The sequence below is a fragment of the Pan paniscus genome, chromosome 12, assembly GCF_029289425.2.
Source record: "Pan paniscus chromosome 12, NHGRI_mPanPan1-v2.0_pri, whole genome shotgun sequence".
In the NCBI taxonomy this organism is placed as follows: domain Eukaryota; kingdom Metazoa; phylum Chordata; class Mammalia; order Primates; family Hominidae; genus Pan; species Pan paniscus.
In genome coordinates this window covers 123,077,504-123,093,368 of record NC_073261.2, presented here as the reverse complement: position 1 = coordinate 123,093,368, position 15,865 = coordinate 123,077,504, and the positions used below count along the sequence as shown (strand labels likewise).

Genomic DNA, 15,865 nt, shown 5'->3' with positions numbered 1-15,865 from the left:
GGAGTGCAGGAGGTGTGGAAAGGGAGTAGTGTGTGTGTGAGTTAGTATACAGAAGAAGTGCGTGGCAGGCTCTACCACACATTTTTAAAATATGTAAACTCCTAAACTTCTTGTCAGAGAAGCGCTTGGCATGCACACAAAATCATTTAGCTAATTCTTGAGAAACATATTGTTTAATTGTCTGTCTCCCTTGCTAGATCATACCACTAATGAGTGCTCGTTCACTAACCTCCCCGCCAGCCTTGCAGTCTCTGTCAGGCAGGAGGTACTTAAAGCATGTTTATTGACTGGCTGCAGAAATGAGGACATCTACCGTATTCAAAGATAGTGCCCGTTACATTGAGAAAAGACAGAGTGAGCATCCACTTTTAGCTTCTTAAAAGGTTTAAACATTCTGATCTTATTTTCCCATTCATTTGCCTGATGGCCGTCCTTTCTGTATTGCACAAGGGCAAAGATAAACACAAGAGTCTGTATGAATCAGCCAGTGTGTCAGTACCAGCCAGCCTTTCCATGTTGAAGCCGTAACGTTAAGTGATGTGAAAGTATACTGTGCATTGCCACATGGGCCTGGAACATGTTGTGTTCACCCAGTTCATTGATTTTTTCATATTGATAAATTAGAATTATGAACATATAAAGCCAGTTATTTTAGAGTCATATGCAAATCTTACAGATACAAATAAATATGTCCAACACATAGCATAAAATTTCCTTATTGATTTTAAATTGACAGAAATCTTAAGATAATCTTGCTAAAAAGGAAACCAGTCATATAGATTGAGAGATGTGCGGAGCTTTCCAATAAAAAGCCTCTTCCCGATGTTCTATCGGTTGTTAAATTGTAATGTTTTTATGATTTGATCGGCTTGAGCTGTACCTCACGCTTGGCTCTCTTATTGCCTAATTACACATGCAGCGTTGACAAATGGCATGCCCCTCCGTGCCGTCAGCACACTGACCTTGTCACCATTACTAACGGCTGGCTGGCGCTGCTTCCAGCAAGGTGAGCAGCTGTGGCCAGTGGCTATGCGTTTGGGTCATGGATTCCACCATGCCTTGCATGTGTGTTTGGTCACATGTTCTGCCGTGTCTTGCAGAGCTGCAGAAACTGGAGGGCAGCAGTGGACCTGTGCGGACGTCTCCTCACAGCCCACGGCCAGGGCTACGGCAAGAGCGGGCTGCCCACCAGCCACACGACAGATTCACTGCAGGTGAGAACACCTTTCAGGTGCTGGAGTTTAACCTGGCTTATCACAGTTTGGGGACATGGACAGGACCATGGCCTTTCATGCCAATAACAAAAAGTATATTTTCATATCCTGCTTCTTTCTCTCCTAATTATATTGTATATACTATACTGGGGCACTGGAATTCTCACTTCGGCCCGTCAGGACGCCTGTGCGCCCCAGAAGCACGCTCACAAGTGCCCACACTCAGTCTCACGGTGGAACCGGCATGGCTTTGGGTCAGCAGGTGGGTTCGCCTCACAACTGGCAGTAGCAACTGGCCTGTGCGGGGCTCTGGGGCGTGTCTGGGCCCGGTAGGAAACAGTGACAGGAGCAGTTGGTTCTGTCCACCCCAAGGATGGAGGGTCCATGTGCCATTTGCTCCTCCTGGTATATCACTTGCTCTGAAATTTAAAAAAAAAGAAAAGGGAATGCACAAAATAGACTTGTGAACAAAAGGAAACTCATCTGAGAAGAAGGAACAGCTGCAAATGTTGATACATTCTTACCTTTCCCTGGGGAGTTTTTTAACTGTTCTTCTAGCTTGCATGGGAATCCCCCAGGACTAAACAGATCACCAGATCCTTCAGAACTGTGATGAGCTTTTGAAAGGAGCAGCTCTGGGGAGCCCTGACAGCTTAGCTATTTCCAGCAGGCTCCTTCTCCTTCTCTCTCTTCCCCCAAGAGCCGACAAGAAGAGCCGCTCTAGCTTTAAATGTACTTTCCCCCATCACCTCTCCATCCATTGGTTTGCCAAATCTTAGGCTGTTTTCCTATCATTTCTCTCCAACCCACCACCACCCACAGTTCGAGCTCTCATTGCAGTGTTGCTTTGGCCTCTTATATGAACTTAGTTCCAGTTTCTTTATTCACATTCATTCCATAAACTACCTCCAAAAAAGCACACTTTTGATCATCTCACTTTCCTGCTGGAAAACTGTGCCCAGCGCAGTGGCGCATTGACTGTAGTCCCAGCTACTGGGGAGACTGAGGCAGGAAGATCACTTGGGCCCAGGACTTCTGGGCCGTAGTGCACTTTGTTGATCAGATGTTGGCACTAGCTCAACACCAATATGGTGACCTCCCTGGAGCCAGGAACCACCAGGCTGCCTGAAGAGGGTGAACCACCCTCCTTTCCAACTAGGTCTGAAACGGAGCTAGTCAAGATCTGGATAGTTTCCCATTGCCTACCATGTGAAATTTCATCTTCTCGTGTTGTATGCAAACCCTCAGACCATGACAGGCTATGTGTACACTATGGAATGGTTAAATCAAGCTAAATTGCATGCATTGCCTCGCATGCCTTTGTGTGTGTGTGTGTGTGTGTGTGTGTGTGTGTGTGTGTGTAATGAGAACACTGAAAATCTGTCTTAGCAATTTTTAGTATATATTGTAACTGTGTCACCACGTCTACGATAGATCTCTTGAGCTTATTCCTTGCGTCACTGGATTTTGTTTCCTTTGACTAACATCTCTCAAACCTCCCCTGCCCGGCCCTCCTCCCCACCCGCAGCCCCGGCACCCGCCATCTACTCTGCTTCTGTGAGTTCAGTGTTTTCAGATTCCATGTGTAAGTGAGGTCACACGGTGTTTGTCTTTCTGTGCCTGGCTTGTTTGTCTAACGTCATGTCCCCTAGGCTCATCCACAGCACAAACGACGGGATTTCCTCCATGAAAGCTGAGTGGTATTCCACTGTGCGTCGTGCCACGTTCCTTTATCCATTCATCCTTCAGCGGACACTTAGTGAAATTCATTCTTCTCATCAGTAAAGTCAGATCCAATTAGGTCATTTCTGAGGTACCCTTTTAATCCTAAGTCTCTGGCTCTGCAGCTGTCTAATGCAAATTCCCACCATTTTCCTGAATGTACCCCTGAGAGCACACTGTGCTCTCTCGTATGTTGTGTTTTGTCCACTCTGTACCTTTGTCCTTACGTTCCCTGAACCAGCAGACCCTTCCTTAGCCTGTGGCCCCTTGAAATTCCGCAGCCCTGAGAGCTGCCCTCAAACACAACCCATCCCTGCGCTTCCTCTCCTTCCTGCTCCCGTTCCTGCCGTCATTCCCCCGCCCTCCACTAGGTGGCGCATTCCTTTGGTGCCTTTTCATTTTCATGACACCTAGCACAGTGCTTTGCACACAGACCTGCTCAGTAAGCACTGTTTACTTATTGAGTAAACAATTATGTAAAATCATTCACATTGTTATTAAGCTCAATAGTAATTTCTTCTTAGAGACAGGGTCTCGCTATGTTGCCCAGGCTGGACTCAGACTCCTGGGCTCAAGCAATCTTCCCACCTCAGCCTCCTGAGTAGCTGGAACTGCAGGCATGAGGCATCATGCCCAGCTTCAAGAGTAATTTTTTAAATACGATTGTGTAAATATGCAAAGATAGAAAGTTAGGTTAGCCCTTATTTTAATATATGAGAAATTAACCTCTAACACCAACTCATAAGGAATAGCAAATTCTGAACTGGATATATGTAGATAACCTATTGTTTCCATTGTATTTTGTTTTTAGCTCTGGTTTGTCAGGCTGGCACTGCTAGTGAAGTTGGGCCTTTTCCAGAATGCTGAGATGGAATTTGAACCCTTTGGAAATCTTGATCAGCCAGATCTTTATTATGAGTACTACCCGCACGTGTACCCTGGGCGCAGGGGTAAGGCCATGGTATTTAATATTTGTACATTTGTATGTGTGTCGCTCTGGTTTGCTTTGATTTATACATAATTTCGTAGCCTCAGTTTTCCTTATTTATCCAGTCTTGAAAAATCAGATAAGTACCTAGCAACAAGCCTTGACTTACAGAATGCTCCCACTCCGATTTACCGAAACACTGACCTGGAGGTGCTCCTGGTGCGTCTGTTTGTACATTTAGCAGCTACGTGTCAAGCACCTGCTCTGTCAGGGCAGCATGATTTGGTGCAAGGGCCGGGTAGTAGACGTCTGAGCTGCGCTCCACAGGGAAGAGCCGTCCCATATCGGGACCTGGCGCACAGAGATGCAGAGCAGTGGAACCAAACGTGTCCGTGCATATGGCACACGCCGTGACATTTTCCGTTTGTCTCTATTCTGATTTAATTTATTTTAAAAATCTGGTTGTGGTTCACCGTTTGGGTCACGGTCACGACCATTGTTTGGAAAACACTAGGCTACAGCATAGGGTAGTTCTAGGAGAGTGACAAGAAACCACCAGTTGGGAAGGGAGAAGGGCGGGTTACGGAGAGCCTTCTGCAGCACTGGGAGCCTTGTGCAGTGTGCGTCTCTTGGTGGAGAACCTCATAAATATGTTTGAAGCCTCTCATGTGTTCTTAAATAGAAAACAGTCCTGGCAGGATGTCTTGTGAGGGCAGTGTAAGCAGCTATTGAAAGCCCACGCCCTGTTGTCAGGCATCCCCAGTTACATCCTGCTTCCCCCATTGAATCGCGTAGCCTTGGAGGAGTTATCTGACATCTCTGTGCCCCAGTGTCCTTATTGGTAAAACAGAGATGCCAATCCTCCTTGCTGCCTGGGTTGTCCTAAAGATCAAATGATGTCACGTGTAAGTTGCTTGGAATAATGGCTGCTATCTAGTACCAACTGTATTTGCTGGTTTTCTTACTCTCTTCCGAATGTATCAGTAACATGGGAAAGTCTCGCACTGCCGCATTTTGCAGGCTCGATTGTCAGCATTTGTTGGCTGCAGCAGTGGAGCTACAGAGAATGGTCCTAGTTGTCAGGAAATGCAGAGCCTGATTGGAGGTAGAAAATATTTAAAACCAGTGGTACAAGAGATGCAAAGGCCTGATTAATAATAAAATAATAATTCCTATAGAAGTCTCAGAAAATTTAAATAAACATTCTATTGAACTTGGTTGATACTAGTAGGTAAATAGATGAACTAAAAAGGCTAGAAGTAAAAACAAATCTTTGAACTTCTTTGTGTGTTGTTTTTTTGGTTAAAACTCAGCTCTGTTTCTTTGGAGGGGCATAGGAACGAATGTAGACGCCGGCTTTCTTTATTCCCCATGCTCTCTCCTTTATCATCTTTACCTTCCTGCAAGTAGGACGGGCGGGAATTGGTCCATATTACTCTGAGTTATCCCAGAATTGATGGAGATTTTTATCATTTTTAGTATAAAGTGTTTTTTGACCTTTAGTCTCACTGGTATTAAAATTGTTTCTTCCTTCTGACTAAGGGAATTTGCCCCTTGTGGAAAAGAAAAAATGGGAAGGGTAACTTTTAATAACTAAAATAGGGCATAAATCAAAGAGATTGTCTTGATGGAGCTGGCTTGATTTCATGGAAGTGAACCAACCAAGCTCGGTAGCCACAGAGTCAAGAAGGACCAGCAACACCACTATCACTCTCGGACGTAGGACTCTGTGTCATCCAGGGACGTAGACGCCAGTCCTTAATGTGTAACACTTCCTGCCCAACCACTGGCCTGTCCAGTCCTGCTGGCCTTCCACATGACCAGGAGGAACAGACCAAAGCCAGGACCGCTTGAGGGTGCGTGTTCAGGAGCTCTGTCTGCCGTGGCCTGGCCAACAGGTGGAGGAAGTGGGGCCAGAGGAGTCTCGGGAACTTGCTGAAGGGCCCTCACTGGCGTTGCTGGCCAAGCAGGCCTTCTGTCCCCAGGAGTCTGGCTTTTGCAGCCATGGGTTGGATAAAGATGTCTTTACCTCTTCCCTGGGGTATTTCTTCTCCCGCACTCCAGCCTGGAAGCTGCTCGGTGGTCGTGAGCACTGTCCTTGAGGAGCAGGGCTTTATCCATCCTCTCTCCCCCGGAGCAAGTCTCATCTACGTCCCTCCCAAAGTTCCGTCCAGTCCGCACGTAGGTGGTTCCCACATCCGCTCATGAGTTGGAGAGATACAGCCATGGCTGGTTGTTCAAGGGCTACTGTTCTACCTTGTAAATTAACTGGGCTCCCTGATTCTGTCGTGTCCCTTTCTTGTCTCCACTTCGTCGCCAATTTGAGGGTCATCCTTTCCGTGTAAGACCGAATTTCCAGCCCAAAAAGAATGGGGAGCCTGTCACTTGGTAGGTTGTGAAGAAAAGATGGAAAGGTTAAAGGCATTGTTAATTGGGGAAGTTTGAGGGTGTTTCTGTTTAATCAGTTATGCCTGGTAGCTATCATAGTCAAGAAACAGCTGTTTTCCTATTTCTCACACGGATCAGCCTTGTTTTCCCCCACCCCAGCATACATAAAACCATCCCTTCCCTCTGCCTGACTGCAGCCTGAGCATCGCCTCCAACCCCGCCCTCCCACGTGGTTCATAGTCCCGGGAGGGGGCTGGACCCAGGTCTGTGGGACTCTGCCTGGGCCGGGGACTGGAACTGGGACTGGACAGCTGGTGTTTTAGGCATTTTGTCTGCTGCTAACAGAAAACTCAGGGCATTGAGCACACAGGCCTTAATCGAAACCACCAGATACCCTGAAGCGCAGAGCTGCACCAAATGCTCTGGTTTCTTTTCCTACTGAGGTCCGTGTGAATTATAGATTCAAAATGACTCCTCTTACAACACCTGCTTCTGAATTTATGACAGGTGTTTAAGAATGAGTGTGACTGAAAGGCAGATGTTTCCTATCATGACCAGGTAAAAATATCCAGCTTGGCTGGGTACAGTGGCTAATGCCTGTAATCCCAGCACTTTGGGAGGCCGTGAAGATCTCAAGATCTCTTGAGGCCAGAAGTTCGAGACCAGCCTGGCCAACATGGCAAAACCCCCATCTCTACTAAAAATACAAAAAATTAGCCGGACATGGTGGTGCACACCAGTACTACCAGCTACTCAGGAGGCGGAGACACGAGAATCTCTTCAACCCAGGAGGCGGAGGTTGTAGTGAGCCAAGATCATACCACTGCACTCCAGCCTGAGCGACAGAGCGAGACTCTGTCCCACAAAAAAAAAAAAACAAAACAAAAAAAACAAAACTCCAGCTCCCATTGGTCTCTAACCTTTACTTTTGGCCATTCAGGAATGCCCAACATCGCCTTGTGTATCCTATTTTACAGTGTGCTGAAGACTCCGTGGCACTGTTTACTCATCTCTAAGGAGAGGATTTTGATGGAAATGACACTGAGTGCCCTTTAAGATAGCGAATGAAAATCTGTGGGTTTAGGTGGAAACTGCCTGTCATCTTTCCTCACTTTGAGGACATTTTTTCCTAAGGACGTTCAGTCAAGCCTAGAAAACATGCTTTGATTCTTCCTGAAATTAAATTGCATTGGTAAATGGATAAAGAGAAGACAGCAGCTACGCATCATTGAGAAGCTAATTTAAATTATGAAATAGACATAAATCATACATACATTTTAGCAAAAGCGTATTAACATTCATCCTCAATAATATGCTGGATGTTTACTAATTTTTCTTCCCATTTTGTGGTGTAACAAAGCATAAATGTAAGATTTTGATTCATTCACTTCATTTTCGCTTGCAATATATAAGCAGAGCAAGTTGTTAAAATGTGCTTTAAAAGGAGGCTATAATTATAAAAACTTTTATGAATGAGCTTTAATATATTTCGTGTAAATATTGGGCGTAATTTTTGCCCATTCAGAATATTCATAACAAGACATGTAATGAATCATGTGTAAAAATCATGAAGGTTTTTTAAAAAAAATTCATCCAAGAAAGGAACAGTATTATGGTTGATGTATTTACATGTCAAATCTAGCAATTTCAGTCAGTTCCTTTCAGCCACCCCCAAAGCCCAGCCCCGTTTCTGACCCTGGCGCTGTGTCTTTCACTTGGTTGTTTGGACGCTCCCTCCTGCACACAGGAAGAATCCCGAGGACTACGGGCCTGGGGCCGACCCAGCCCCGCGCCCCCGGAGCTGAGGTCTGTGCGGTTCTGGGTGGGGCCCCCAAAGCCACAAGAAGCCCAGGTAGCACTGACTCTGACCTGGGTGTCCTCTCTTGATTTTCCTTTCTTGCTCCTCAATCTCCATCCCCTTTTCCTCTGTTCCTCTTCTACTGCATTCATTGCTTCTTCCCCTCTCAGACCCTACATCCATCCCTAGAACCCAGGGCCCAGCTTCATCCATCCCCAGAACCCAGGCCGCAAGCGGTAGAGGTGGAAGCTGCTTGCATCAAGCCTTTTATCAGAGTTCTTTTCGTGGGTTGTGGGGTAGTCATTGAAAGCTCACATTTGTGTTTAGAAGCCAACTGGCTGGGGGTTGTGAGCAGATTGTCCACATCTTTTCATTCACTGGAAGTCCTCTGTATCCCTGCAGGACACACTTAAAGACTGTGTGACTTTAGCTCCCTCAGACTTCACACATAACTTGGCAACTGAGCTGTTCTGTCTAGAATTGTCATGCAGCTTCAGGAATTCAGAGGATCGGCGTTGGTCATACTGGTGGAAGATGTCAAAACAAGAAGAATAAAAATAGTGTGCAGAAAACTTGCTCTTAGCCACTGTCTTATCTCTGAAAATTGAACTTCACTTGCATAGTGATACCCTGTATCATGCATCTCCAGGGACAGAGAAAAAGATAAGTATATCTTAAAGTTGCCTTTCCTATTCGCGTTTCTCTGATTTTGAAACAGAAGTTCCCTATCCGTGAATTCTTCAGATAGTTGAGGTAGAGTACTCTTTCATTGCACAGGATGTCACTGTTGTTTCCAGATGGATTTGTGCAAATTCAGATATTTGATTTTTCTATGTTGCCCACGTCTATTTACTGTTTACTTTTACTTTACTTTTTTTTCTGTTCTAATAGCTTTTTAATAAAAGCTATCTACTTTTGTTCTAACCCACTACTTCCGTACCTTATGAGAAAGTCTGTTTTGGGATCTGGTTGAATCTACTCTTTGCTCAACAAAAATTGATGTTTATTTAAATACAAATATTAAATACTCAGACCATTAACAAATATTTTTTCATATTTGCCTTAGACATTTTTGTAACAAATGAAAGCACCCATTGCTGATACAGCCTGTGAACCTCCTCCCAATTCAGTCCCCTCCCAGAGGCAGTCACAATCATGGTTTGTTGTGTATTCTTCCAGGTCATGTTTTTACATATTTGCTTCATACACACACATATACATACACACAGAGAAATACATATACAGAGAGAGACTATTGTCTTATAAGCTTTGTAAATGTACATCATGAGCATATCTGTCTTCATTTGCTTTTTTCCCCCCACTTTCCATTATTCATATCCATCCATATCCGTATCCATAAGGATGAACAATTAGGATCTTTCCAACTTTCGGCTATTATGAGCAATGGTGTTATGGGCATCCTTGTACGTTTCCCTTTGTTCAGGCGTTTCTCTGAGCTGTAAATTTAAAGTGGCATATGTGAGAGTGACCATGCTAATTTCCACTCCTAGCCACAGCCTGTCAGTTTGTTTCCCCACTCTTGTGTAACTAAAGATTGTCAGACTTTCACCAGTGAGTCTAAAATTCTACCTCCTGTCGCAACTGACGTCTTTCTGATTTCTGCTGAATTATGTGTCCTTTGTCTGTCGGAGTTTCCTCTTTGGTGACTCACTCTTTCATAAGCTTGGCCTGTATTTCTATTGGGTTATCTTTGTTATTAATTGGTTGAGGTTCATTCTATATAGTAGGTATTTAATCCTTCATCTGTTTTGTATTTGGGAAATATTAATATCTTCTCCCATTCTGGGAAATACTATTTTCAACCCTGAAAAAATAATTCTAATTTAAAAATACAAACATAACCTTTTTTGTTCGCAACATGACATGTTTTAGGAGTATCTTCTTTATTCCACATACTGTTATATCAAGAATAATAAATGCAAAGAAATCATGCCTATGTCATTGCCAAGTAGGCTGAGACAAGTAAAGACATTTACCAGACAGCTTTCCAAAACGTTTCCTAAGGGAGCTGCTGCACACTGTTGCTGGGACCTTCCGCTGGGTGTGAAGGAGCTCTGCACACTGTTGTTGCGATCATCCACTGGGTGTGAAGGAGCTCTGCACACTGTTGTTGGGACCGTCCGCTGGGTGTGGAGGAGCTCTGCACGCTGTTGCTGGGACCATCCACTGGGTGTGGGAGGAGCTCTGCACACTGTTGCTGGGACCATCCACTGGGTGTGGAGGAGCTCTGCACACTGTTGCTGGGACCTTCCACTGGGTGTGAAGGAGCTCTGCACACTGTTGTTGCGATCATCCACTGGGTGTGAAGGAGCTCTGCACACTGTTGTTGGGACCGTCCGCTGGGTGTGGAGGAGCTCTGCACGCTGTTGCTGGGACCATCCACTGGGTGTGGGAGGAGCTCTGCACACTGTTGCTGGGACCATCCACTGGGTGTGGAGGAGCTCTGCACACTGTTGCTGGGACCTTCCGCTGGGTGTGAAGGAGCTCTGCACACTGTTGCTGGGACCTTCCGCTGGGTGTGAAGGAGCTCTGCACACTGTTGCTGGGACCTTCCGCTGGGTGTGGAGGAGCTCTGCACACTGTTGCTGGGACCGTCCGCTGGGTGTGAAGGAGCTCTGCACACTGTTGCTGGGACCGTCCGCTGGGTGTGAAGGAGCTCTGCACACTGTTGCTGGGACCGTCCGCTGGGTGTGAAGGAGCTCTGCACACTGTTGCTGGGACCGTCCGCTGGGTGTGAAGGAGCTCTGCACACTGTTGCTGGGACCGTCCGCTGGGTGTGGAGGAGCTCTGCACACTGTTGCTGGGACCGTCCACTGGGTGTGAAGGAGCTCTGCACACTGTTGCTGGGACCGTCCGCTGGGTGTGAAGGAGCTCTGCACACTGTTGCTGGGACCGTCCGCTGGGTGTGAAGGAGCTCTGCACACTGTTGCTGGGACCGTCCACTGGGTGTGAAGGAGCTCTGCACACTGTTGCTGGGACCGTCCGCTGGGTGTGAAGGAGCTCTGCACACTGTTGCTGGGACCGTCCGCTGGGTGTGAAGGAGCTCTGCACACTGTTGCTGGGACCGTCCACTGGGTGTGAAGGAGCTCTGCACACTGTTGCTGGGACCGTCCGCTGGGTGTGGAGGAGCTTTGCACACTGTTGCTGGGACCGTCCGCTGGGTGTGGAGGAGCTCTGCACGCGGTTGTTGGGACCGTCCGCTGGGTGTGGAGGAGCTCTGCACACTGTTGCTGGGACCGTCCGCTGGGTGTGAAGGAGCTCTGCACACTGTTGCTGGGACCGTCCGCTGGGTGTGGAGGAGCTCTGCACACTGTTGCTGGGACCGTCCACTGGGTGTGAAGGAGCTCTGCACACTGTTGCTGGGACCGTCCGCTGGGTGTGAAGGAGCTCTGCACACTGTTGCTGGGACCGTCCGCTGGGTGTGAAGGAGCTCTGCACACTGTTGCTGGGACCGTCCGCTGGGTGTGAAGGAGCTCTGCACACTGTTGCTGGGACCGTCCGCTGGGTGTGAAGGAGCTCTGCACACTGTTGCTGGGACCGTCCGCTGGGTGTGAAGGAGCTCTGCACACTGTTGCTGGGACCGTCCGCTGGGTGTGAAGGAGCTCTGCACACTGTTGCTGGGACCGTCCGCTGGGTGTGGAGGAGCTCTGCACACTGTTGCTGGGACCGTCCACTGGGTGTGAAGGAGCTCTGCACACTGTTGCTGGGACCGTCCGCTGGGTGTGGAGGAGCTCTGCACACTGTTGCTGGGACCGTCCGCTGGGTGTGGAGGAGCTCTGCACGCGGTTGTTGGGACCGTCCGCTGGGTGTGGAGGAGCTCTGGGAGATGCGGTGTTGGGAGGAGAGTCTACACAGTTGCTGACTTGCAGCTCTTCACCTGGAGCTTCCAAGAGCTCTGAGGCAGGCCTGCAGAGCCCCTCGTGCACACCTGTCAAAGATGCTCTCTCTCCTGGCATACCCTTGAGGCCCTAGGCCACCTGCTGCCCTCGCCGTCTTCCATCGAGTACAGTGGGATGCACTTAACGTGAGTGCTCCCGGGATCACATCCCACAGAGTCTGTGGCCCTGTAGACAGACAGTCTCTGTAATCTTGTAATCTCCCCACAGCACAGCCGTCCGCCTTCACTGGCACCTCAGCATCTGCAGGGAGCATCCCGGTCCCAGGAAACATCATCCAGCCCAGAGGGCGGCAGGGTCGCCATAGATGCCAGCCTTTACCCAGCACTAAAAGTATTTTTGTTTTTGTTTTTGTTTGTCTTAAATGTTGATAACTTCATAATTACTATTTACGTTAGGGCTTTAAAATACCTTTCCAAAATCCTACAAAGTTTCTCTTTTGAGAGCCATTCTTCAGATCCCTGTACTAGCCTTCTTTCTTTAATTTTCTTTTAGATTTTTTTTTTATTTTTTAAATTGTTACACTAGTGCAGATTGTTTCTCCCATTATAGGGTTTGCAGTCATGAAAAGTGTTGATAGGGATTATATCCATGAAAATATTTCTAGAACATTCATTCATTTTATATTAACAGCTTGCATTGGTGTGGTACATTTGTTGCAATTGATGAACCAGTATTGGTACAGCATTATTAACAAATGTTTATAGTTTACACTTGGGTTCACTCTTGTGTTGTACATATTCACCATGTTAAAGAAAATTAAATGTCCATTCCTGACAAGTTTAATTTCATCCTCTCTCAGGCCCCCACCACCATCTTTTTAATCTGTTGTTTGGAATTACCCCTCTCGTTCCAAAGAAACATTCACAATGGCAGTGAGCATGTAAAGTTTCATAGTGCTTTGAATTTTTAAAGTACCACATTCTGCATTAAATTGCTCACTTCAAGTTTCCATGCAACTAGAGGGAAAATAGGAGCCCAAAAGATCTTCCCACTGGAAATAAAGCAGCTTGATTATCTTCACTATGCAGTTTAAGAAGTATAGTGCTGCTTCTAATACTAAATTCAGATCTGCATGTTTAGGCTAAGTTACAAGAGCTGTAATGACGTCACAGGAAATGGTACTTCAGAACTTAATCCGTGTGGATTACCATCAGGTCAAATTAAAGTGGTTGGGGCAAACACTTCCATTAATCGGATGCCGAATCTCTCTACTCTTCCATCAGCTGTCTGCTCCTCTATGTGCATAAAGGCACACTGTCACTGGATCTTTCTTCCTTTTTCATCCTCCCCCCAAAATCATGAAATTCACATTTTGAGTTCTCAAATTCTGAAACTTTTTTTTATCAACACATAACCATACGTGATATCTCAGAATTAAATATTCAGCATGTTTCCAGTGTCGGATTTTATTTTTCATGACAAAATTACCTCACCTTGCAGAGTGACCACGTTCTGCTTTAGATTTCCAGGTCACAATGCTTTGCATCAGAACTCTCGAGCGTTGATGGTTGGACATGTGATCGCTGCTTTATTTGTTCGGAGAAGGCTCGTTAGTTCATCTTACTGCTTTTCACTTTGCCCACCGTTTTTATGAAATCTGGCATTTTCAGTCTTTTCTTAGAACAAACTACTAAAAATAGGGGAATTTTCAGTTTGGGGTTCCGTATCTACCATGAGAACACCCAAATGGAGACCTCTCCTTATCCTGTCTGCACAAGATACAGGCCTTGGCCAGTCACTGGGCCGTAGCTGAAGCCACACGTGGGTTGCACATGACTGTGGCAGACTCGTACAGAGGCAGTGACCCAAGCCTCAGTTTGTCTTCATGCTTCAGGGCTTTAGTTAAGCGAATCATTTAAATAAGAAATATTTAAGGTATTTTTTTCTCTTAGGACTTTCTCACTGTTTTTGTGTTTGGTTTGTTTTGTTTTGTTTTTAATTTACAATGCCACATTAAAGTCAAAAATGACTTGTTGAGAGCTGTAAGTGTGACACTGTGTGCTTGGCCGGGCACAGACACCAAGCAGTATCCCCAGCGTTGAGCAGAGGCAAACCAAAGGCATGGCTTATCCTGCCTGCTGAGGTCAGGATAGGGAAGGACACACCCAGACAGGCAGAGACAGTGGGAAATAAATACAAGGCAGTCTTCCCAGCAAAGCACTCGCGTAACTTGAAAATGAGACGGAAATGCCAGGGCAAACTTGTAAGTTTGTGCCTTACTGAAGAAAGCTGTTAAAATTGGGCAAAGGGTCTGGAAGGCTCCCGCAGACCCTTCTGTGAGGCAGGTGGCACAGGCGTCTAGGCATCATGTCACACCTGCTGCGGCCTCACGGCAACCTAGCTGCCTCTGGGCCCTCCCGCCCTAGTTTGCAGTGACACAGAAGGCTGCAGACAGGATGTGATCCACCCAGCACAAGCAGCTAGTGAGTGGCGGAAGGTAGCATACCCCACTGAAGGGAAGCTGAAATGTCATCTTTGTTCCCTTTCACTTTTCACTGCCCAGCACCAAGGCCCGGGCAATTCCTGGCACATTTCTCTTTTCTATAGTGGCAGCACAGATTTTCAGCACAACAAGGGACAGTCTGAAATAAATTTTGTAGGAGTATTTTCATTTAATGTTTTCTAAATGATGAATGAGAACACTTCTACAGTATTTATACCAACCTAGATTTGGCAGGTCACAACTATACATGGGAATCTTCCGGAAAAATAGATCCACTAGGAATTGTTTTTCCTTACAGACTTTGACTAGCTTCTCCTTTTTTTTTTTTTCCTTTCCAATGCTCTTTCTCCCTGCAGGAGAGAGACGGGCCTCAGGGCTGGCGTGGAAGCCTTGCATATTTTATCTCGCTTGACAACCACCCTCAGCATGGAGGATTTCAGTGAGATTCCCAGGGTAGCTCTTCAGAGACAGGGGCTAGGTTTGGCCACTGAGAGAATCAGCTTAAAGGTATTTTTATGTGCATTTACTTAAGAACAAAAGTATGAATTACACCAAAGCAGCTTCTGTATGCATCTTGTTGAAGAGGGGAGTAGTTTCCTTGAGGACACGGACCTCGTGGCTGTCATTGTGTGCACCCGGTGCAGGCCCTCCTGCCCAGCGCTAGGAGCTGCTGAGTAAATGTCAGCTCAGTGAAATTCACACACCTTACCTGGAGCTCATAGACGGTTTCTCCAGCTGCTTCCATTTATTGTTTTAATTCTGTGATCTATATATTTTTTCTAGGAAGGGGTGTTTTTCTTTCTGATTTAATTCCCTACATTTTTCTCTTTCATATGAAGTTGCAGATAATGTTTTTCCTTCGGATTTTTATTCTTTAAGATTTTTAACCTGGGCAAGACTTTTTCAATGATACAAGTCAAGGAGGATGAAGATCTTTTTCCACTTCAGTCTTCACTTTGCTCCAGCTATTGCTAAGAAAGGCACAAACAATGACAGCATGTTTAAGGAAGAACCTGGCCGGCTTGGGTCACCGCTGCTGTCTTTCTTGGTTTTGCGTCTACCTGGGAGAGCCCAGCTTTTAGGTTCCCATTGAGGGAAGCATGAGAGAGGATTGCTTGGGGGATGCTGCCAGAGCTTCCAGCTGACAGTCTCTGCAGAGCGGCTGCCAAGTGGCCTGGTGGCCGTATGTTGGCAGTTTTTGATGAATTGGGATTAGGGAATGTTTGTTTACTTGATAACCGAGTGTCTACAAGGAGAGGTGGCAGCGTGAGGGAATAGTGCCACCATAATGAGGACACAGCCAGCCATCTCTTCCCTGCCACAGAACCCCAGGCAGTCCCCTTCAGGCTACAGTTTTCCATCTGGACCGAGGGACTGGCCGGTGCAGCAGGAGGAGCCGATCACCCTCTGTGGGAATGAGGATGCCCAGAAGTTCCAGTTACTGTGGTTTGT

At 46.6% G+C, this 15,865-nt stretch overlaps 1 protein-coding gene across 12 annotated transcripts in view; it reads left to right on the top strand.

The window, feature by feature from the left end:
* The window catches only part of TRAPPC12 (trafficking protein particle complex subunit 12), a 103,917-nt gene that overhangs the window by 41,632 nt on the left and 46,420 nt on the right, over nucleotides 1-15,865 (top strand). For 6 of the 12 annotated variants that reach the window (XR_004669647.4, XM_063594668.1, XM_034952523.4 and 3 more), the window contains exons 4-5: nucleotides 1,101-1,214; nucleotides 3,748-3,886. The exons of 3 other annotated variants lie outside the window; for them this stretch is intronic. Coding sequence is in view for 8 of the 9 variants with exons in the window: in XM_063594668.1 (XP_063450738.1) it covers nucleotides 1,101-1,214; nucleotides 3,748-3,886 (253 nt within the window). In the remaining variant the exon portion in view is untranslated. The remainder of the gene's footprint in view (nucleotides 1-1,100; nucleotides 1,215-3,747; nucleotides 3,887-15,865) is intronic. 3 more of the 12 variants (XM_034952525.4, XM_063594670.1, XM_055108307.2) reach the window with 1 other exon arrangement.